This window comes from Neophocaena asiaeorientalis, unplaced genomic scaffold (genome assembly GCF_003031525.2).
Source record: "Neophocaena asiaeorientalis asiaeorientalis breed wild unplaced genomic scaffold, Neophocaena_asiaeorientalis_V1.1 scaffold19, whole genome shotgun sequence".
Lineage (NCBI taxonomy): Eukaryota > Metazoa > Chordata > Mammalia > Artiodactyla > Phocoenidae > Neophocaena > Neophocaena asiaeorientalis.
This window is the reverse complement of record NW_020173388.1, coordinates 3,736,844-3,761,494: the sequence shown is the minus strand read 5'-3', so window position 1 is coordinate 3,761,494 and position 24,651 is coordinate 3,736,844. Positions and strand designations below refer to the sequence as shown.

General features: G+C 36.7%; 2 protein-coding genes across 3 annotated transcripts in view; one reads left to right on the top strand and one right to left on the bottom strand.

The window, feature by feature from the left end:
- The window catches only part of PPAT (phosphoribosyl pyrophosphate amidotransferase), a 37,088-nt gene that overhangs the window by 11,099 nt on the left and 1,338 nt on the right, over nt 1-24,651 (bottom strand). Inside the window, exons 1-2 of one of the 2 annotated variants that reach the window (XM_024746729.1) lie at nt 5,595-5,648; nt 3,399-3,465 (exon numbers count right to left, since the gene is read on the bottom strand). Coding sequence is in view for 1 of the 2 variants with exons in the window: in XM_024746728.1 (XP_024602496.1) it covers nt 3,399-3,465 (67 nt within the window). In the remaining variant the exon portion in view is untranslated. Of the gene's footprint in view, nt 1-3,398; nt 3,466-5,594; nt 5,649-24,651 lie in introns of those variants that run through there. The other variant, XM_024746728.1, reaches the window with a different exon arrangement.
- Nucleotides 22,535-24,651, top strand: part of PAICS (phosphoribosylaminoimidazole carboxylase and phosphoribosylaminoimidazolesuccinocarboxamide synthase) — a 32,991-nt gene continuing 30,874 nt past the window's right edge. Inside the window, exon 1 of the mRNA XM_024746730.1 lies at nt 22,535-22,563. The gene's annotated coding sequence lies outside the window, so the exon portion shown is untranslated. The remainder of the gene's footprint in view (nt 22,564-24,651) is intronic.

Here is a 24,651-nt window from a genome sequence, read left to right as displayed (position 1 = left end):
CAAACACAAACCATAAACTGTGCTATTTGCTGTTTCGAGAAATGTAAACAAACATAAAGGTGCAGTATTACATCATAACTGCATAAAATGAACTGCAGTCCGTACTGTAATACTGTAATAATTTCGGAGCCACCTCCTGTTAATATTGCAGGGAGCTCAAGTGCTGCAAGTACCCACTTAAAATGCCATGTGACACTAAATCCTCTCCGGGTGAGCCCTTCATCTCTACCTCAAGTTGCCTATTGCAGTAAAAAGTCTCCTCTCCCAGTTCCTGCGTATTTTTCTTCGTGTTTACTGCAATACCGTAAACCTTGAGTAACACCATGGGACCCATTCAAAGTGCCACTAGTGATGCTGAAAGTGCTCCCAAGAAGCAGTCATGACTTTACAAGAAAAAGTTGAATTGCTTGATGTCTACTGTAGATTGAGGTCTGCAGCTGCAGCTGCCCCACCATTTCAAGATAAATGAATCCAGCATAAAGACCATTGCAAAAAAAAGAAAAGGAAATATGTGAAGCCATTGCTGCAGCTATACCAGCGGGCATAAAAATCTTACACTTTTTGTGAAATACCCTTTTATCTCATATTGAAATGCAGCTTTTATGTGGGTGCATGATTGCTATAAGAAAGACGTACCTATCTAATATGATTCAAGAAAAAATGAAGTCATTATATGATGGCAATGCAAAAGGAAGGTGAAGGATCTAAAGCTGCAGAATTAAATGCCAGCAAAAGATGGCTGAATACTTTTAGGAAGAGATTTAGCTTAAAAAAATGTCAAGATAACAGAAGTGACTTCTGCAGACCAAGGGGCAGCAGGCAAGTTCCCAGACAGCATTAAGAAAATCATTGAGGACAAAGGATATCTGCCTGAACAGGTTTTTAACGCAAAATAAAACAGGTTTTAATGCAAAAGTGACCTATTGTGGGAAATAAAATACCACAAAGGACATTTATCAGTAAGGAAGTGAAGCAATGCAAACAATAGGATTTAACGCAGTAAGGGATAAGCTAACTCTCCTGTTTTGTGCAAATGCAGTCAGGTTTAGGATCAGGGCTGCCCTTATCTATAAAGCTGCTAACCCCCGAGCCTTGAGGGGAAAAGATAAACAGCAGCTGCTAGTCTTTTTTTAAAATAAATTTATTTATTTATTTATTTTATTTTTGGCTGCATTGGGTCTTTGTTGCTGCGCACGGGCTTTCTCTAGTTGTGGCGAGCAGGGGTTACTCTTTGTTGCATTGCGCAGGCTTCTCATTGCAGTGCACGGGCTCTAGGTGTGCGGGCTTCAGTAGTTGTGCCATGCCAGCTCAGTAGTTGTGGCTCACGGGCTCTAGAGTGCAGGCTCAGTAGTTGTGGTGCATGGGCTTAGTTGCTCCGCAGCATATGGGATCTTCCTGGACCAGGGCTTGAACCCATGTCCCCTGCACTGACAGGCGTATTCTTAACCACTGCAGCACCAGGGAAGTCCGGCTGCTAGTCTTTTAACACATGGTTGTACAACAAGAAAGCCTGAACAACAAGAACACTTTTTCTGGACTGGTTCCATCAATGCTTTATCCCTGAAGTCAGGAAGTACCTTGCTAGTAAGGGATTGCCTTTTAAAGTTCTTTTGATATTGGACAACGCCCCTGCCATCCAGAACCCCATGAGTTCAACACGGTCAGACCCAAGTGGTCAAAGTGGTGTGCTTGCCCCCAAACATATCTCTAATTCAGCCTCCCTATCAGGGGATCATAAGGACCTTCAAGGCTCATTACACAAGGTACTCTATGGAGAGCACTGTCTACGCCATGGAAGACAAACCCAACAGAAAGAACATCATGAAAGCCTGGAAGGATTACACCACTGAAGATGCCACGGTTGTTATAGGAAAAGCTGGAAAAGACGTCAGGCCTGAAACAATAAATTCCTGCTGGAGAAAACTGTGTCCAGATGTTGTGCATGACTTCACAGGATTTACGACAGAACCAGTCAAAGAAATCATGAAAGAGATTGTGGATATGGTAAAAATAAATAAAAAAATATATACAAATAAATAAAAATGGTGGGGGATGAAGATGAAGATAGGGATCTTGGAGAAATTCAAGAGGTAACAGTCACCATACCAGAGGAATTAACAGAAGATGACTTGGTGGAGATGAGTGCTTTTGAACCAGTGCCAGATGATGAGGAATAAGACACAGAAGAAGCAGTGCCAGAAACAAACTGACACTCTGGCAGTAGGGTTCCGATTATTCAAGACTCTTTTTGGACTTCTTTTACAACATGGACCCTTCTAAGATACAGGCACTGAAACTAAAGCAAACCGTGGAATGATTGGTACCACAAAGAAACATTCTGGGAGAAATAAAAAAAGCAAAAAGTCAGACAGAAATTACGACATATATCCATCAAGTTACATACAGTGTACCTGCCTCTCCTGCCTCCCCTTCCCACCTCTTCCACACCTGAGACAGCAAGACCAACCCCTCCTCTTCCTCCTACTCATTAGGAATGAAGACTACTAGGTTGAAGTCCTTTATGATGATTCACTTCCACTTAATGAAGAGTGAATCATCAACATACTGTACAGTTAATAAACTTACCTGTTGTGGATGTGTGAGAGTCTTCTTGTGAAAATCTAGTAACTGTACAGCAGAAACCATATGAGACATTTTGGTGTCACCACCATCACCATTGCCTAAGTAGTCACTGTGTACAACATCATGTGGAAGACCGGTATTAAAGTGGATAGCCCATCTTTACATAGGCATAAAGTGAGTGATATTTTATAACGATTCATTTATTAGTGTATAGGCTAGGCAACCATAAAGCAATCATATTGCTTCTTCTTTGTTACCAATGCATGAATTGTTATACCTATAAATATGAATTTTTTCACATTATCTTTTCATTTTTGAGGTCTAGTGTTAGTAACACATATAACATCTACAGTGCTCTGTATTAAGACTACGTTAACATAGGTACCGACAGAATTTATCTTGTAAAAAGACAACATAAGCTTATTGTATCGATAAAGGCAGTACTATACTGTAAATGTATTTTCTCTCCTTTATGATTTTAATAATATTTTCTTTTCTCTAGCTTACTTTATTGTAAGAACGGTATATAATACACATGACATACAAAAGACATGTTAATCAACTGTTTATGTTATCAGTTAAGGTTTCCCGTCAACAGTAGGATATTAGTGGTTAAGTTTTGGGGGAGTCAAAAGATATATGCAGATACTGGACTGAACGAAGGTCAGCGTCCATAACCTGCATTGTTCAAGGGTCAACTATACTTCTAATTACAAATTATTTTTATTCAAAGTTCCTCCCCTCACCACTATATACTAGTTATCTTCGGGCTATTGTTACCTTTATACTCAACATTTTTTAATGCTTAAATATACCTTGTGTGTTTTGAATGTTGGTATCGAATTCCCATCACTGGTCACAATACCAGCACTCTCCTGACCCCTGTGAATATAAAAAGGTATCAGCTGTTAAATTTACCCCACTGATAAGCTTCTTAATGACTTTTATGAAACATACTTTTCTCAGTAACATCCATGAACTCAGTCTTACACCACATTAAATGCTACAAGCACTGGTGCCACTTCCACTCATGATGATGACAATGACAACGACTAGCAACAGCTGCAGATGAGACTGTCTGAGTTCTAACTAATATGCCAGGCACTGTCCTAAGCATTTACACGAATGATCTAATTTGTTAGCCTTTGAAAACAATCCTCTGAAGTAGGTACTATGATTACCATTCACATTTTACAGAAAAGGACAACACTAAAGAAACAGAAGTAACTTGTCTAATGTCACACAGAGAATGGTGGCACGGCCAGGATTAGAACACAGACAATCTGACTTCAAAACTTGTACTTCTAACCTCTGTATTATGTGACCTCTAAATAAGGTTGAGTATGTAGATATAAATAAAAAGCTCCAAATAAAATAGCAGGTAAAATGCTTGTGGGTACTGGAATTATGAACAAAATTTACTTTTTGTTTTGTTTTGCTTTTTGCATTCATCAAATTTTTTCTGTCAAATATCTATCACTTTTGTCTTCAGAAAATAAATGCTACTTCAAAAAAGCCCAAGCTGATGAGGCACTCTGTATCTCATTTCCTGCGTTAGTACTTTTAGGTGATGATACAAAGAAAGCCAGAAGCTAGGCTTCCTAGCTAGGTAGGGTAACACACTCGTAAGACTTAGAGGATCTGCACCACAGTGGAGTACAAACTCAAAAGATACAATAAAGGTTCAAAGTGCTCAACAATTTTTAATAGTTCTGAACAAGTGCTATAAACACTAGATGTTTATTAACAAATTTTTGTTCCAAAGAATATATATCAGGGTAGAAATAAAAAGTAAATCTCTACCATAATATGTATGTATACATTAACAACTAATACATGATTTATTTGGTAAAAAGGATCTTTTCCAAAATTGTAATTGTTTAGACATTTTAATGACAAGAAAAATTACAATATTAAATGTACTTGCAAAGTAAAAATCTAAGAAGTTAAAATTGAAGTGATTTTACTAAATTACCAGTGCTTTAAATACTATGAACTATTATGCTGAAAACAGACATGCATAATACTATACATCCTATATAAATGAATAATTTGTGACTTAGGATTTATTTATTTAGTGAAATGATGTTGTTTGTAGTAACCAATGTTCAAAGACTAAGTGATTCATATCAGAGGAGAAATAAAAATGTTAGCCATAAACCTTAGGGCAGAAAGAACCTCTGCCAACCATTTCCAAAACAAACAAACAAAAAATCAACAATCATATAGTAAACTAGAAATAAACACAAAAAAAGTTTTCTTTCCCTTTTGTCTCAAGGGTAATTTTTCCTTTAAAGCTGAAATGAATAACATTAGGAATCATTTAGGTCCAGGCTTCTTTAATCACAAAGCCTGCTTATTTGGCAGTTTCTCAAGTTACTCCCCTCAGGCAGCTTGAACCAGTTAAACTAGATCCTTTCAGCTCTTCAGAGCTTATTGACAACCAGCCGTCTGGTTTCCTAGGAAACAAAACCTTGGCTAGAAATAGTGAATCATTTCCAGGTCACTTTCAACATGGAGAGTGGAGCAGGAAAGCACTGGACTGAGGAAGAGGTTAAAGCTTTGCTAAGTATCTGGGCAGAAAAAAATATACGAAAACAACTCTATGGAACACTGAGAAATAAAGGAATATTTATCTACATTGCTAAAAGGCTGCAAGCACTAGGAGTATACAGAGATTGGAAACAGTGCCGGGCAAAGTACAAAAATCTCAAATATGAATACAGAACGGTTAAATATGCCCACAACTCTGGAGACAGCTCTAAAACTATGAAGTTCTTCCATGATTTGGATGCGATCCTGCAGTATGAACCTGCCACACAATTAACAGAGGAAGATGCAAATGACAGGTGCCTGGCAACGCTGAGCCAAAGTACAGCCCCAGAGATCACTGAAGGTAAAAAGAAAAAGTACCATTCTTTTGTTTTTACCCAGCAAACTGTAAAAGAACCAGACTTGAGTCCATATGATAAATATAGCCTGAAATATCAAGGTTGAGAAAAGTAACTGACCTGTTATGTATATGCTATTTTGCACAAGGTAAAAATTAATTTCAAACGAGTTTAATGCCAACCATTTAAAAAACCTGTAAAATACAGAAAAAACACGTTAAAATGACACCAACTGCTAGTGCCAACTGCTCCTTACCCATGTTGATGCAGTTTTTGGAAAATGGATTGTGTTCTGAAAATATTTTAAGTCTTAATTTTATAAGAGTCGTGAAAAAAAAATATTGCTCAAGTGTTGGTTTTCCCACAGCTCCAAATAAGATAGAACTTTCTGCTCTATATTACGTTTCCATTTTCCTAAATTTATAAATAAAAGCACTAAAATACTAATAACTGATAAAGAACTTCATTACTTGTTTGGGAGAACATCTCCATTTTAACAGTAAGTAAAACAAATAGATTTGATAGATTAAATGATTTATGATTAAATGATTTAAATACTGGCATATCTCAGGGATATTGTGGGTTCAGCTCTAGACCTCTGCAAATAAAACAAATATCCCAACAAAGCGAGTCACACAAACATTTTGGTTTCACAGTGCATATACAGTATGTTTACACTATACGGTAGTCTATTAAATGTGTAACAGCATTAGGTCTAAAAAAAAAACCAATGTATATACCTTAATTAAAAAATACTTCATTGCTAAAAAAATGCTAACCATCATTTTAGCTTTCAGTGAGTTGTAGCAGTAACATCAAAGATCACTGATCACAGATCACCATAATACAATTAAATAGTTTGAAACATCTTGAGAGTTACCAAAATGCGACACAGAGACCAGAAACGAGCATGCTGTTGGAAAAATGGCACTAACAGGCTTGCTTGACACAGGGTTGCCACAAACCTTTAATCTGCAAAAAATACAATATCTGAAAAGTAATATATGCCTTATTAAAACAAGGTTCTTGAGCTGCTGTGTTGTTAAACCCAACACTATTTACATAGAATTTGCTCAGTGTGGAAGCCGAACGTATCACTAGTCAAATTGGGAAAAATCAATGGCAGTAATGAGATTTCTCCCATGGCCAAAATCTTAGCATAGCTATTTTTAAGAACAGAGTTGTTCAATTCAATTCAAAATCTGTTTAATACCTACTGTCTGTGTACACTGTGTGCAAAGCAATGAGTTACATGCATTCATGGATGTGACCACAGAAAGGAGGGAACTGTGAATAAATGTAACCCAAAAGAAAGTGGTAAGTGGTATAATAAAGGTACCAAATAAGAAGGGGGGTTAAAGATGAGAGATTACAGTTGAGTTAACTTGGGTTATCTGAACTTCGTGTTTAAAGCTCAATAATAAAATCCTTTGGTAAAAAATCCACTCAGCTTACTGCCTTTACACTTCTAATACCAAACCAAATTCTGAGAAAGCTTTGCAGTCTTACCAAGTTAAACAGTAATTATATTATTTTATTCAGTTTATCACTCTGCACTCATCATCATCTAAATGCCTTAAGTATTAACAATAAGTAAATCACTCACTGAGCTTCTGAAAGGCCTTGACTTAACCACAGGTTGGTGTAATGAAGATGTGATGGTAATATCTCCACTTCTTAATGGGATCTTCTAGCCCTTTCAGCTACTTGCATGGCTCCAAACTCCCCATTTCACTCATAAGCAGAGGGCCCACAATACACCTTAACCATGTATGTTTAGGGTATGTCAAACACCCAGTTCTAAAACCAACTCTCTTCCCCCATCAAAACTGATCCTCCTACAATTGCTTCCACCTTACTATCACTGTATTTCTGGTCACTTAAATAGAAATGTTTGAGACAACCTTGATTTTTTGTCAGTCACTAAGTCCTTAAAAAAAATCTACTGACATGTTTCATAAATTTATCTCTCTGCTCCATTTTCATTACCACCATCCAGAACTTCATCATCGCATGGAATATTAGGATAACCTCTTAACTGGCCTCCCTAGTTTTCAGCCCCTTCTCACATTATCTTCCACAATGCCACTGATTGTTTTTATACAATTTTTTAAATTATAAAATTACAAAAAAATTAGCATTTTGTTTACGTTTAAAATAATCTTTAAATTATACCCAGAATTGACCATAATTTAGGGTTAAATGTTACTTAATGATTCCATAATATTTAACTGAGTGCATATTCCAGAGTTTGGGTCTTTGCCCCCTTATATAACGGATGCTGCAATCGATTACCTTTCTTTTTTTTTTGGCCACACTGCACGACTTCCGGGATCTTAGTTCCCTGACCAGGGATTGAACCTGGGCCCCAGCAGTGAGAGCGCCACGTCCTAAACACTGGACCGCCAGGGAATTCCCTACCATCAATTATCTTTTGTCCATAATTAAAATTATTACTTTAGGATAGACTATCAGAATTCAATTTCTGGTTCGGCGGGGGGAATAATTACTTTGAAACATATTGCTAAAATAACTGCTTTCCAAAAGAATTGTAATTTAACAATGAGACTGTCCCTTTTATAGAACCCTGTCAAGTAAGATTATGGAGTGAGGTTGAAAGGGGGAGAGACTTTGCTAATTTAATAAAGAACCGAGTACAACAGTATATGCAATAAATAACTTTTACTTTGCATTTGTTTAATTACTAGTGCTGTGGAACATTTTCCTACATATTTATTCAGTTTTACAAATTGACTGTTCATGTCAATTAGATTAATTTCGAAAAATCTGCATATCTTAGATTAATTTCGAAAAATCTGCATATCTCTTTGGCCTTACAAGTTTGGCTGATTTTTATTCGACCCACAGAAGTTGAAAGTTTTAATATAGTCACATAGTTTCTTTTCTAAGGCTTAGAAAGTTCTCCTTTCTCCAGGTCTAATTCATTTATAATGTCTTCTGGTGTTTTTGGTGGAAGCAGCAGAATTTGTATTGGTGTAGGGTAAAAAGAGGAAGGGAAGGAAATGAATGTGCCTTTTCTACTGTTGGGATCAACCTCATTCATGCAAGGGGTAAGGACAGAGGATCTGGTCCCTTCTGTTAGGCAGCAGGTAGTCTGACTGAGCCTTGGCAAAAGACGCAAATACAAATTCTAAGACGCTTCATGTTCTGGAAATTATAATTATCCTCAACCTCAGAATACCTTTGGCCGACTGCGGCTAAATCATATTCCTTCACTGAAAGAAAGTTTCCGCTCTCTTTCCCTCCTCTTCCTACATACAAATGCATTAGGAATAATGACAAGAGTTTCAGTTTAAAATCTCCATGGCATGGGGCCCCTACATTCAGTTTTGGGATTCATGCTGGGAATGACCCACCTAAGGGGAAAAAAAGAGAAATCCCCTGAAGAAGTTGGGGAGAGAGCTTTTCTTTTCTTCCCCCCACCTGTATGTTCAGCTCCAGGACCTTTTCAGTAAACAAAAGTAGGCCCTAAAGCAGATAACAGAATAGCAAACCCTACCTTTCCTTGCTGTTCTCATCAAGCTCAGCTGTTAAATTACCTGGGGATATTAACATCTTTTGTTCTTCTCTCTAAAGAGAATTCTTATGTAACTTCAGATTTTTATTTCCCATATTCCCAACTAAATCCAAAACATTCCCTAACTGCAATTTAGCCTCAAATAATTATGAAACGATTTTAAAACTGACAATTTTTGAGTTTTAAATTTATATAATTATGCCATTTGAAAACACTGATACTTCCCTTATTTTTCACTTGTTTGTTTTTAATATAAGAATCCCCAGTATAATGTTTAAGATGATAAACAGCATTCATTTCCTTATTCTTTAATGGAATGCCTTGTAATGATAACGGTGAATAGTGATTTTAAAATGAACGTTTACACCATCAAAATCATACCTAACATTGATCTCCTAATGTAAAATGCTATTTCTGTTACTCAGTAAAACAAAATTAGAAAAACATGTGGAAATGATATAAGGAGATCAAGGAGGGATGTCTTCATTTTTCAAAGCTGGCATGGTTCTTTTAAATGGTACATTCCTTGGTCCATTTAAGCAAAACTTAGATTAATTTCTGGAAAGTTTAGTATGTATCAATCAACTAGTTACATAAGATACGTACAAACTCAGCTATTTGACGATATATGCCAATAAAACAAGATTTTCTGATTATCTCATTGCAGGATTTCTCTTTCACATTACCAGTATCACTTAAAGGGCTGACTATGTTAAAGCACCTAAAATACAAAAAAAAGAAAATACCTCATTTTAAAGATGTAATTTAATTTGAAAACTAACTACAACCATCTCTAGAAACTTATAAAAGAAGCAAACAGGGCTTCCCTGGTGGCGCAGTGGTTGAGAACCTGCCTGCCAATGCAGGGGACACGGGTTCGAGCCCTGGTCTGGGAAGATCCCACATGCCGCGGAGCAACTGGGCCCGTGAGCCACAACTACTGAGCCTGTGCGTCTAGAGCCTGTGCTCTGCAACAAGAGAGGCTGCCATAGTGAGAGGCCCGTGCACCGCGATGAAGAGCGGCCCCTGCTTGCCGCAACTAGAGAAAGCCCTTGCACAGAAACGAAGACCAAACACAGCCAAAATAAATAAATAATAAAAATAAAGGAATTCCTTAAAAAAAAAAAGCCACTTCTTTTAAAAAAAAAAAAGAAGCAAACAATTCTAGTGGAAGTTCAAAATGTCAATGTGATGGAAGAAATTAGATTTCTCTTTATGGACATAAATATTTAAACCATATTATACCACTATTACAAAAAGCATCTAACCTAAATCTATAATCCTTCATGAATATGAACAAATTCAACTCAAACTATTAGCATTATCAGTTATAATCCAATTTTAATTTTCCTTTGTACTTATTTCTAAAAGGAATTCTCTCTTTCCAGGCAAAATGTCAGTTACATCAGTAGACAAGGAAGACATCCCAGGAAATCCTTTACTTTTGGTTTCTCATGTCAGACCAATGGAACTAGGTAGGTATGGTATGGTGGGCCAAATATATAGTGAAACTGATCCAATTTCAAATTGGAAAGTAAGATTGGTTTCAAATCTGAGAAAATGGATGAGTTTTCCTGGTAGAAACACTTAAGATTAATTTATGTTTCCCTCTTTTTTACCAACCTATACAAAAAAAAAATCATTTCTAAAACAAATGATTTCCTTAACAAAATGTAAATTGCCTGGAAATATTAGCCTTCAAACCTCCAATCTTTATTCTTTAAATATAGTAAGGAATCTGATGGCCAAAATTACACATAGTAAGTGCTTAATATTAATGAGCATATGACTTCAGCATTCCTGGGGTGTAAGAAAAACAGAATTTTATATTTGAAAGTAAATAATATGAAATCCATAATGAAGTCAAGGATGATTTTATTCACCCAAAAAGTCAACATAAATCTCCTTCTTGCTTCTAAATTCTTATTGAAAGTTAATCCAAGTATGGAAATACTGAAAAGCATCTTAAAGAAATTAAATACACCACAAAATAAAAACAATTCCCTACCTCAAGTAAATACTATAGTGTTTTGTTTTTTTTTTTGCGGTACGCGGGCCTCTCACTGTTGTGGCCTCTCCCGCCGTGGAGCACAGGCTCCGGATACACAGGCCCAGCGGCCATGGCTCACGGGCCCAGCCGCTCCGCGGCATGTGGGATCTTCCAGGACCGGGGCACAAACCCGTGTCCCCTGCATCGGCAGGCGGACTCTCAACCACTGCGCCACCAGGGAAGCCCTACTATAGTGTTTTTTAATGAGTAATGTTATGGATGCTGAGGTCCGAACTACGTTTTTATTAAACATGAAATCTGAGAAAAACAAGATAATGGGTTGTTAAATAACCAATATAATGTCAAGTAATGCCATTATCATAAAACGAGTTGCAAAACTGTACCAGAGATGTAATACAAAGTTATTAAAGTATTTATAACTAAGTGGAGACATTCTGCCTAATGCATTATGAAATTTCTGGCACATTTCCTTGCATTAAAAGAATATAATATTTCACTTTGGCATTTGGTCTTTAACCAATGGGACATCTTTTATTTTCCCAAAGAGTAGGAAGCACCAGTTATTAATGTGCCTCTTCCAAGCCCTTCATTCATGAATAGTCTTGGTTCTCAACACTGAACTGCACACTAGAATCACAATCCAGGGATGAGGGGTGAGGGCAGTGGTTTATAAAAGCTCCCTAGGAGATTCTGATATGCGGCAAATGGAAACCATTAGATAAAGAAAAAGCATGGGAAGGAGATAAATTGCTCACACCTATCATGAAAAAGTTGTCTTCAACAAGCTGTTTTATGTAATTATATTTATTGCTTTTGACAAATAAATATTACAAAATTATATATTCGACTTTCACTATATACTAACATACATCCCACATACTAAAGGAGTGGAATGGAAGAGAAAGAAACGATAGAGAAGAAAGTTGATCGAAATGTAACTAATTAAAAACACAGCTTTATTGAAGCCAGTCACTGTCACGGTAAGGAACAGATTCAGGTTCTGTGCTTCCATTTCCCAACTAGTTTAAGAGAAAAGCTAAGCTACGATTTACATTCCATCTCCTACAGAGAAAATTACTTCCTTTACTAATGTTGCATCCGATTATTTATCTTAGCTGACGTGTGTAACCCATATATCTGTTTCCCTCCCCACCCGGTACAGGTAACTCTCCACCAATAATGGAAACCCCTAATAATCCAACTTTCATTCCAGCTGTAGCAAATGAAGGAGGAAAACACTGGACTGTGACAGAAGTCAGGGCTCTGATAGGCATCTGGTCTGATAAAGGCATACAACAACAACTAGAGGGAACAGTGAGAAATAAAAGGATATTTGAACAAATTGCTGCCGAGCTTCAGAAACTCGGAATAGAGAGAGACTGGAAGCAGTGCAGAACAAAGTACAAAAACTTAAAACATGAATACAAGATTGTAAGAATGGCTCAAGACCTAGGCATGACTAAGAGTATGAAATTTTTTACTGAGTTGGATGCTATTCTGGGACACAGTAAAACAGACAACTCACAAGAACAGGAATCCCACGATGGAAAGGAAGCCACAGGATGTGCCAGTGTAAAAATGGAAGAGGATCAGACAGGTAGGAAGGCAAAGAAAAGTAATCTTAACATCATGCTACCATATAAAAAAATGTCAATACATGAATACAGTCTAAGTTAAATAGGTTTCATTAAATGCTATTCAACAAGCTAATTGCTCAATCTATCATGAAACAGATTTCACATATATTTGATCAGAACACAGAAAATAGTAGAGTTACACAGAAGGAGGAAAGAAATTTGAATTTCTAGAAGTTTAAAAAGACCAATTTTAATAAAGCAAAAATGCAATTCCAGATGGCAGAAGTTAAAGCAAATTTTCATACCGGTTGTGGTAAAATCATGAGTAAACAGAAAAGGGGCATTGAAAAACTTAGAAAAATACAAAACCTGTGAGAATGTAAGTGTGAGTTGTCCTGGGACACATCATAAAGTTCTTCAAAACGAGTTTAACCCAAAGGATTGAGATGCAATATACACAAAGTCATGACAGACAGCATGAAATAAACTGTATGAGTTCTAGGCCAGGAGTCAGGAAATCCAAGTTCTAACTCAGTCTCTGTGGAACTTTGAACTCACAAGTCTCTCCTCTAGACCTGACTATGTAAAATGGCAGACTGGACAAGACGTTCTTAAAGACCTCTACCAAACATAATGTTTCTAGATCTTAACATCATTAAATGATGCAGTCCTAATTCTTAGAGTATGAGTGTGTGTCTAGCGGAAAGAGAGGGAAATGATAGAGAGTTAGGATTGGGAAATGGTGGTGAGAAGTCCTCAAATGTTTCACTGGTGGACAAGAAAAGAAACTGGTCTGCTGGAGAACTATACATCTCCCCCATTAAAATTAAAATGTAAAATAACTGGCGATCAAGTAGCCCAACAGCAGTGGCCTGATTATGTTCCTACAGTAATTGCTGGAGGTGCAGCTGAAGATGACTGTCAGTTTTATGTCAGAAGACCTAGTAACACCAGATATTTATAGTGACCTAAGACTAAAAAATATGTTTAAGGATGGGGAATCTAAGCTACAGAAAACTGAACAACCACAGTTTTTAGTATCAGGTTCACTCTAAAGGGGAAAATAATATATCAGAACTTAAAACACAAATCTGAAAGTGAATAAAAAACAAACCACCATATATCCCACTATGTTCATACAGTCATTGCTGGAGATGCAGCTGAAGACGACTCGGTCAGTAATATGTCAGAAGACCTAAGAGAGACAGATATGAGACAAAGCCCTGGCACAGGTAAAACAGTATTCATTTTGGTTTTTTTTTTGGTCTGTGACAAAATACATAAGATGTTATTATAAGATGCTGCTACAGACTGAACTGTGTCACCCCCAAATTCGTATGTTGAAGCCCTAACCCCCGCTGTTATTACATTTGGAGATGGGACTGTTGGGAGAGAATTAGGTTTAGATGAGGTCATAAGGGTGAGGCCTTCATGATGAGTTTTATGGGCACATGTGTATGCATATGGCTGATTCGCTTTGTTGTGCCACAGAAACTAACACAGTATTGTGAAGTAATTATACTCCAATAAAGATCTATTTAAAAAAAAAGAACATATACGAGAATGTTATAACATTATGAAGTACTGTTGGATAATACATTTCCAAAATACAGAAATGGAAGGTGGAAATTATTAATGACAGTAAAGTTCCCTAAGGCTGTTGTTCTCAAAGTGTAGCGGCATCAGCATCATCTGGGAACTTATTCAAAACGCAAATTCTTGGGCCCCATCCAGAATCAGAAACTCTGAAGGTGAGGCCCAGCAATCTGTAAGTACTTCAGGTGATTCTGATATATGTTCAAATTTGAGAACCACTGCCCTGTGGTATAGGGTAGTAAGGGGATGAAGAGTGTGCGTTTCCTATCGGATGGTTTGCCTTTTACACAAACCAAAATTGGGGGAAGAGGGGATCACTAAGCCCCCAAGCAGAAGCCTAGCCATCACAGACCTTGTATGTAGTCTTTCAGTCCAAAGTTTCATATAGCCTTGGAAAGTATAAAGACCAATGCTGATTAAAAAATCAGGTGCCCCACGGTCTTGGCAAACTTCAGATAAAAAGCTTGATGGGAGAAAGGATAGCTGCCAGAACACTGACAGGTATAAATGGAGAGAAATTAAGGAGACTAACTAGACAGGAATGTGCAGCTGACTAGAGTGAGACAACAAAAGTAAACAAAGCTCTGTGCTCCTAAGGATTCTAAAGATAGCACTGCAATGGCCCTTGTCATTAGGAGTTAAAATCAGATTACTACTTATAGTGTTTAATAAGGCAGAAGGATTTCCATGAAAAAAGTTAAAAACTTTAGCATTCAGAAGATGTAAGCTTGTTAGTCCTCTGGAAAACTCACTTAAGTACAACACCTCAAGATAATTTTTTATATGTAAAAGGAAAATATTAAGTCAGATGTAAACTGACAGGTTTTAAAAAGTTGTTTGGTATGTTTACATGTTAGTATGGAATATATTTAGAAAATATGAAACAGGATGTTTACAGTCATTCTAGAAATAATATTTTAAACTTTCAGGTGAAAATAAAAGCAAAGGTATAAACCCACATGGATCTCAGCAGCTAAATACGTATGAAAACAATTTAAATAGGCAAGAATTTTAGGCACACCTGCAATATATACCACTTGATGCACAGGTTGCCAGTCCACTATTTGGAAGATTGTTCTGTTGAGGTTAAAGACATGGATATTTATCTTTAGAAAAAAAGTTCACATCAATAGGTAGAGGTCACCTCATTTTGTTTTTATACATTTTACTAATAAATATTATTATTGGAGTTGCCATTGCTCCATATTGTTAACGTTGACACTTGGTCATAAAACTGATCTCCCAAAAGTAACACTTTCCTACCTTAAAAGTATACTATAAGCTTCTTTCGTATTTCAAATAAAAATCCAGCTGAAGCTGTGGACCCCTGAATTCTGGATAAGTAATTAGTTCCCAACTTAGAACTCCTGGAGATTTTGGTTTAGTGTGTGTTGTAGAGTGGATTCAGGCACCTGTATTTTTAGAGAAGATCATCAAGCACAGCCGGGTTGTCACGGTTTTAGAGAGTAATACCAGCAGACGGCTGAAGACAGTAATACATAAAATCCAATTTGATTCCACTTGGGGTAGAAAAATCAGCTACTTCCAGCAAATTATCACTTAAAAAATGTATGACCAACGAAATATGAAGAAGTTAATCAATCACTGGGAAGAATCATAGAACTCTTAGGCTATGCCTAAGAAAAAAGAAATGGCCCATGAAAACGGAATGACTACTTCTTTGGATCTAAAATAAATTTATTTTTCTCCCGGTCTGAGCATAGGCAATAGAGGAGAAAAGGAATCAGAAAGCTACCGCGGGAGAAAGGACTGGTTGTCTGAAGGGAAATTTGTGTTTGACAATCTTATCAGCTAGCTACCTGTCTTTTCTGAATATGGAGAAATTAAATTGCCTTAATGAATCTCCATATCAGTTGCTATTTAAATGAGGTAGAATACCTCAATACCTTGGCATTCTGGCCAAAGTCACTGCTTTCTAGTATAGGACAGTCACAGGTAGATCAACTCAGAGGGGTAGAGACCAGCACATATATCCTATTAGAGGCCACTCTTATCGTCAGCCTAAAATTCACATGTGAAAGACTACATGGTTCTTTTAAGAATAATCTTAAAACTATTTTCCTTTTGGCTGTAGTAAAATGTATTTCCAAAATTAAAATATTCACTAGCTTGGCAATTTCACAAAAATTAGAAATGTGATGGCCAGCAGAGGGCATTAAAGTATCTATTGATAGTATCTCAGAAGGCATGCCAAGCATTTTGTTTTCTCCAATTCATTTATTTCTTTTAACAGACTGAAGAATAGTCTAGTTTTCTTTAAAATGGAATATTTAAACACTTCTGTATATTTTGTATACAATTTGGATAAACTTAGCAGTAAAATTATTATATACTCTAATGTACTTTAGTCATATGAAACAGTGTTAAGCACTTTTAAAAAATTATAAGTATATAAAAAAAGCTAAGACGTAGGTAAGCTGATAAATTTAAACACAGGCAACTTATAAAAAGGTGTCATTTTTCTAATTCTTACTGTTTATACTTTAATAAACTTTTAAAAAGCTGTGACAAAATAAAGCTTATGTCTGGTCTTTGCCCCTAGTTCATAGCACGGAGTTTCAAAAACCTTTGGAATTTCCAGTGGTAGAAGTGTTTGGGGTTTTTTTGTTGTTTTTGTTTTAAATTCTAATGAGGTGATCCAGGGTGGGTTTCTAGGTAGCTTCAGGATGGTCACCAGAAAAACCACCCTTGTGATGAGAGTTGGAATTTTGGCCCAGCCTGACCTCCAGGAGGTAGGTCAGGCCATAAATCAATCATGTGGATGAAAACTCTGACTCAGGTGAGCTTCTTGGATGAACACATTGATACGCTGGGAGGGTGACACATCCTGCATCCTGGACTGGCTCAGTCTTGCCCTACATGCCTCTTGATTTGGCTGTTCCTGAGTTCTTTTACGATAAAACTGTAATCCTAAGTATAGCACTTTCCTAAGTTCAAGAGTCGTTCTAGCAAATTTATTGAACCTGAGGAGGTCATGGCACCCCCCCTGAATTTATAGCCAGGCAGCCAGAAGTGTGGCCGGCATGTGAAGTAAAGGCAGTCTTGTGGAAGATTTGAGTCCTTAAAACTGCAGAGTCTGATGCTAATTCTGGGCAGTTAGTGTCAGAACTGAATTGCCGTACACACAGTTGGGGTGGACATAACAGAAACTAAATGCTCCTCTTTCCTTAAAAGATACTAAATTTAGGGATTCCTCCCCCCCCCCGCACATTGACATTTTACTGTCTAGAACTAATTACTCAAAATTTCTCCATCATACCTAATCTTTGTAAATGTTATTTCCCGGAATAGAACATGTGCCTCAGCCTAGGAACTGACAGTTTTAGTCACTTAAGTAAAATGTTCACTGAAGTATAAATTCATGTTTTGCTGAAATGAGATTTGAGCTCAAAGTTTACCGTGGACTTGGGATCTCCAAAAGTAACCACTGGGGCAAGGGTAGGGGAAGGGTTTGGGCAAGGAAGGAGGTGGTAGGTGTAGTTATAAAAGGGCAACCTTTTGATGAAACTGTTGAGTATCTTGACCTTGATAGTAAAGACACAAACCTACAAAGGTGATAAAATTATTATAGAAGTTAATACACACTGCAAGTGCACATGCACACATTCACAAATGAGTACAAATAAGATCTGGGAAATCAGAATCATAGTGGCAGATTGTACCAGTCAGTATCCTTGAAGTAACAAGAATATTACGGTTTATAAAATCTCCACGTACCCATTGCTGCATATGCTTACTGCCCTCTTAACTACATTTTTGCCTTGCAGATCTACTAATACAAATCTTTGTCTAATTTTACAATAATCATTGCAAGCAACTAGACACATAATCATAGTAATATAGATTTTCTTTTTAAATGTCCCAGTGTATAGGAAAGTACAGCTGGGATAAAAGAAGACTGTCACAGCATTGCTGTACTTCAACATAGCAATCCAACATACCCATATGAGGAGCTGTCCCCAAATTACAAACATCTGACTTGTAAACATCCTAAACACATACTGGTCCACTAGAATAAATCCCTGTTATATTTACCGGGCTAAGCATTTTAAGTTCCTTAAAATATTTATCACTTATCTGCTGTTAACATCTGAATGTGAAAACTGCTAAAACCACTTAAAATCTTATGAGTCTTTCATTCCTTTATATGTATTGCAATAAGGATCATTCTCAGTTAAAATGAGGATCAAATGAAAAAAGATATGTAAGAGGATTCTGGCAGGCATTAAAATGTAACAGTGAAAGACGTTACCAAATTGGATCACAAAGCACTTTCATACTCCCAAACAGAGCATACCGCCTCGAGACTTTTAAGGCAGAATACTTCCAACGTTTTGGTGTTGGTGGTGAATCCTATAAGGGCATCTCAAAGCTTGGTTACAGATGGCAGATGTTCCTGGCTTTCAGGTTACAGTTTTGATGCTGGGATCCAGTCTTACCACTTTTTCAGCACAATCTTCAATTGCAAAAGTAGATTGGGGTTCTGTGAACAACAAATTTAAATTGCTACTGTTTGTTTTCTGACAGAGGAAGACTCTGTAAGTACTGCCTCAGAAGAGGTGGGCGGCCCCACAGCACTGCACAGTATCACTGGGTCAGGTACAGCATATACATTGTTGAATTTTAAATGTTCTTTTGATACTGAAAATCTAATATATACCAGTTTAAATAGTTACAGGGAAGATCTCTATTATGTATTATCCCAAATGCCTCATTATACCTGAGTTGGTAGAGAATATGGTAGGGAGTAAAGAAAATGTCTATTCGCACTTCTTTTTTTAAGTTAATTAAGTAATTAATTTAATTTTTGGCTGCGTTGGGTCTTCGTTGCTGCGCACAGGCTTTCTCTAGTTGCGGCGAGCCGTGGCTACTCTCCGTTGTGCTGTGCAGGCTTCTCATCGCGGTGGCTTCTCTTGTTGCGGAGCACGGGCTCTAGGTGCGCGGCCTTCAGTAGTTGTGGCTCGCGGGCTGTAGAATGCAGGCTCAGTAGTTGTGGCGCACGGGCTTAGTTGCTCCGCGGCACGTTGGATCTTCCCAGACCAGGGCTCGACCCCGTGTACCCTGCAGGCAGATTCTTAACCACTGCCCCACCAGGGAAGTCCCTATTCCCACTTCTTACTAAAAAAAATCTGTAAATACAGAGACTCTCCATATTCATAAATATCCAATGAAGAATACCTATTGATGAAAAGCAGCTAATATTCTCACTAATATTGGGGATTAGTCTGCCTTATAATTTAAAAAATATTTTGTTTGCATATGAATATATGAAAAAAGATGATCCTTATACGGAAATTCTCAGTGCTTTACATCAATCCAGGTTGTTTTAAATGAATGATATTCAAATACAGGATGTATCTAAAAGTTTGAATAATTGTAACTCATGTCGATTCATAGGTAATCATATTCCTTTAGAAGATGCTAAAAGTCATTTACAGATTATAACAGTGAGCAACACAGAGGCTGGAAAACACTGGTGTGACAATGAGGTCAGAGTACTTTATAAACATATGGTCTGACGAAAAAATTAAGCAAATGCTTGAAGGGGCCACAAGAAACAAAGAAATATTTGAGGAAATTGCCAGAAGACTAATGCAGTTTGGAATAGACAGAGACTGGAAACAATGTCGTACCAAATACAAAAATTTAAAATATGAATACAGAGTTTTACAAAAGAAAACTGGCAACCCTCAAGGAAAAATGAGATTTTATGAAGAAGTTGATGGCCTCCTAAGACAACCATCTCTCAGAACTGCCAAATGGAAACATGGTAACCTTGGAAGTGACCCTTTCAAAATGAAAATACTATAAACTTTCCTCTTTGCATTTAACTTAGCAAGATATTCTTCAATAGTAAATTCCTAACACTATTTTATGTTCAAATGACCCCCTAAATTATTATAAATCACATACCTAATATAAGTCAAGAATTTCAAATCTTGTACCAAAATATTCCTAATTCTTAAACTCATTCTTCATCTGTCCAACTGCTTAAATGTTCTAACTTTAGTGTATTTGAATGCTTGAAGACTAATGTATTTCAGACGATGTCATATAATGATTCTTCTCCTATGTTCTCATTTAAGAATTATTTGAAAGTCATACCAAAAACCCAAGAACTTTGAGAATCAAGAGAAAAGCACATGAAGACGGTAAGAGTCTGAGAAATGCCACCTTTTTCCACACTGAGAAAAACTTCTGTAGCTTTTTCCTGATCAGAGATGTTTATTCCTGTCCTTGACAAATTAGACTATATTGTTTGAGTTGTGTGAGAGCAAAAAATGCTGAAAAATGATTTCTTTCATAGCTTATTAAGAGTGAAAGTAAGAAAGTAAACAGAAACTTTCCCAGATCAGAAATTTCTGCACAGCTATGCATTTATCATGAGCCTTTAAATTACACTTTTCAGTGATTGCTATTAGAAGACTAGGATGTAAAAGGAAAACCCCCCACAAACTAGTAAGTTCTGAATTTTGGTTTTCTCCAAAGGTAGCCAGCAATGGCTGTGACATTTTAGTATTGATAATTCTACAAATAAGCCAAACACAGAAGCCAGCTAATTATGGAGCTGTAATTCCAAACTGACCCATTATAAGTATCAGAAAAGGTAACATAATATAGTATAGCATAGAGAAGAAAAACGGAGAATATAAGAAAAAGCACTGGTCTGAGACTCAGAAAACCTGAGTTCTAGTCTCCCTTTACCTGAAAAATTCAACACGGAGCAAATGACTGCATCTCTCTGGATCTCTAAGATGATCCAACTTTAGCATATAGATTTATAATTTATCGAATTGTTTTGAGTTCACATAAATAGTTAAAGAGCTCAGTTTTTACAAAGTGAAAACATCTATGGAACTACTACTCAAGTCAAGATATAAAACATTACCAGCACCCTAGAGGCCCCCCTTCATCATTAATCATCCTCTTAGCTCCCATAACGGTTATCAATATTCTGACTTCTATCACCACAGATTAGTTTTAGAATCATACAGTATGTTTTTTCTTTAGTATGTATTTTTTAATGTCAAGCTTCTTTTACACAACATTGTTTGTGACATTCATCCATGATTTTACTTGTAGCAGGAGTTTGTTCTTTTTTATTGCCGTAGAATTTTCCATTATAGGAACATACATCGCACTACCTTCTTTATCCAATGTTTCCAAATTGGGGCTACTATGAATAATACTGCTATAAAAATTCTTGTGCATGTCTCCCAATAAACATATGTATGCGTCTCTGTGGAGTATACACCCGAGAGTGGGATGCAGGGTCACTGGGTATGCATATATCCAGGCACTGTTCTAAGCACTTTATATATTAACGCATTTAATCCCTACTACAACCCTATGAGGTATAGGTGTTATCATCACCCCCAATTTACAGAGGAGGAAATGGAGGCATAAAGAAGTCTGTGCTGTTGCTCCATTGCCTCTCTGTGAGGGGCAGGGACCACATCAGCCCTGTGTAGTACAGTATTCCTAGTGCCTTGCATACACACAGGAAGAGCTCAGCAAATATTTTCTGAATAAAGTATTAGAGAATAGCAGGAATCCACTGCCCCCCAGCCCTGCCAACAATGCTTGTACCTCAAGTGAGCTGAAGATTTTATTCTCCATTTTTTGACATAAATTACAAATCAGACGAGTTGCCCCATGTTTGCCTTCTCCTAATGCCCTTTAATGGATATGCTATTGAAAAGGGAAACTGCTAAGGATTAACCACACAAAAGTATCATTCCCAATACACTGAATTTGTGCACTGGACCTTTAAAATACATAAGTCTCACCCAACAGGTAAGAAACCAGACTCAGAAATTAAGGAGACTTGACCAAGATCAAACTGTTACTAGCAAACTTGGGACTAGATTTCAAGTCTTATTTAAACAGGCTGTTCCTAATACTCACCAGAATGACAAAGCAGTAGTACTTTAGGACCCTTTTGGGGATAAGTCACTTTTCCAACTAAGGGAGTGTAAAACACTATAGGAATGTAACATGTTTGGTCATTATTTCTGAGAGGTAAAAATCAAAAAAGTTAACTCCAGGCTTAATATGCAACTCAAAGCAAGTTCTCTGATAACCTACTCCTGTGTTCTCCAACAAACTAAATGAAGATAACTGGTAACTAATTCCCCAGGTTGGTCTGAGTGCATCTCTCTATCTCGCAAGTGCCTTTCTACTGATACGTTATATACTCTGTTTGCAGAACCAGCGGCAGTATCTCTTAAGAAAACTGCTCCTGAGATGACTGCAAATCAGTTTCCTCAAAGAACAACAGAACCAAAAGATTGTACAGAATGTTTTTGCAGTCAGGAGACCCCCTACGTGACCCAACTTCATCAGGTAAATGTCATAAATTTTTAGAAAAAGTATGAAAATGTTTATCAGTTGTAGGGTTCAATTCCTAACCCAGGGAAATGATAATTCACTGAAAGGCATTTTCATCTCCTAACTAACCAAGGAAAGGCTAACCAGTTGATTCATGGGATAAATCTATGAAATTTTAATAATTCCTTTTATGGAACCTTCAAATATGTCCATGTCATTCTAGTCTCCGTAAAATGTGACTGTGGTTTAAAGATTTCTGATCTGTGAGGGGGTGTGTGATTTGTCCAGAATTGTGCAAACCACTGAACTAATATATTTAGGGCTGAAAAAGCACTTGGTGATTATATGAATCTGGCATGAACAAGCATGCACACACAGTTTTACAGCTGAAGAGGACAACTAGTTAGTTTAACATTGAAAAGTCCCCCTGACAGAAAGTAGAGCTATGGTATAAATCTGCAAATAGCCAGACTACTAAAAAGAAGTACTTCTGGACGAACCCATCTGAATTAAGCATCCAGTACATGACTGTCTTGTAATTGATACTCCATTTGTTTCTATATATAAAATACATAACATTACAACTTTCAGGTGTTCTGTTATCCCTGACACTTAATGTCTATGCCTAAGACAAAAACAGAACCAAATACAATGCAAAAGTGATAGAAATTTCACCTTCTAGATTCCATGTCTTAGGAAGAAAACGTGTAAGGGATAAATCCCTTCATCAAAAATGGGGGGAAAAATCAATTGAATCTTGTTGCTGTTGTTTTAAAACTAGCCATTGAGTGGAGGAAGGTGAGGAGGTAGATAGAGCCTTCTGCAACAAACCACCACTTGCCAGTGTACACTGTATATAACTAACTCTATATTAAAATATAACAACCTATCTAGGCTTCTAATTTTGACATTCCTTGATTCAATGCCATATAAAAACATTTTTTGTTAGTTTATTTTATTGAAGTATAGTTGATTTACAATGTTGGGTTAACTTCTGCTGTACAGCAAAGTGATTCAGTTATACATATACATACATTCTTTTTCATATTCTTTTCCATTATTGGTACCACAGGATATGGAATATAGTTCCCTGTGCTATACAGTAAGACCTTGTTGTTTAACCATTCCATTAAAAACATTATTTCTTAACCTTCGACCCCTACTTACGAGCTTAGAGAAGCAGAAGATTTTATCTTCTAGGCATAAAGAAGTTTCATATTCTTAGAATCAGAATCAGTTTCCCTAAAGGGTGAGGACTTTTGCTAATTTAAAATTTTGAATTGGATAGGATTATGGGCAAGAACCAGCCCTCTCAATGAACCTTAATGATTCTATGCCTACACAAGGAAAATGTAAATAGTTTTCCATTAACATCTTTCTCCCCCAGAAGCTACTGGTTTTTTTTGCCACTATTATTGAAAATATCACAAGGTCAATTTTCAATACTACAGTTTAACAAATACTTGCTCCATCAAATAAGCAGCCTGATAGAATCCATTTAATTTTCTCTACCATCATGTAGTAATCACATTTTTATTGCCCTTACCTTGTATTATCTAATCTCATAATTCTTTCACTTAAAAGTCACTGCAGAAAAGTGCATGTAGTTAGGAATGAAGTTATTCATTAAAAAAAAAAAAAATCACCCCCCTCTTCTTTACACACACATTTAAAGAGGAGATCTTGGGATGAACTTTCTGAGTTATTTTAGCTAAAAGATAAATAGTTAAAAACAAAATTCAAGGTCAGTTCATTTCTTTCTCACAGACCACCAGGCAATTCTAAAGATCCCTTGTTTTTTATACCTCTTCCCATGACAGATTATCCACAATAACTTCTCCGAAGAATGTTATAAACTAATGTTGCTCTGGACTACCATACGAATAGCTTTTAGTTTTTCCTTGGATTATATATAATCCTCTCAATAATGTAAATGTATTTTAAAATAAGATTTCTATCATGGTTAACCCACAATTATCCAAGATTAGAGTAAGTCAAACTAGAAATATTCTTTTTGATTCATCCCAGATTCTAAGTTACTCTCAGCTCTTAGTAAACAGGGAGTACACAAGATGTGAAACTCAAACTCAAGTATTCAGGACC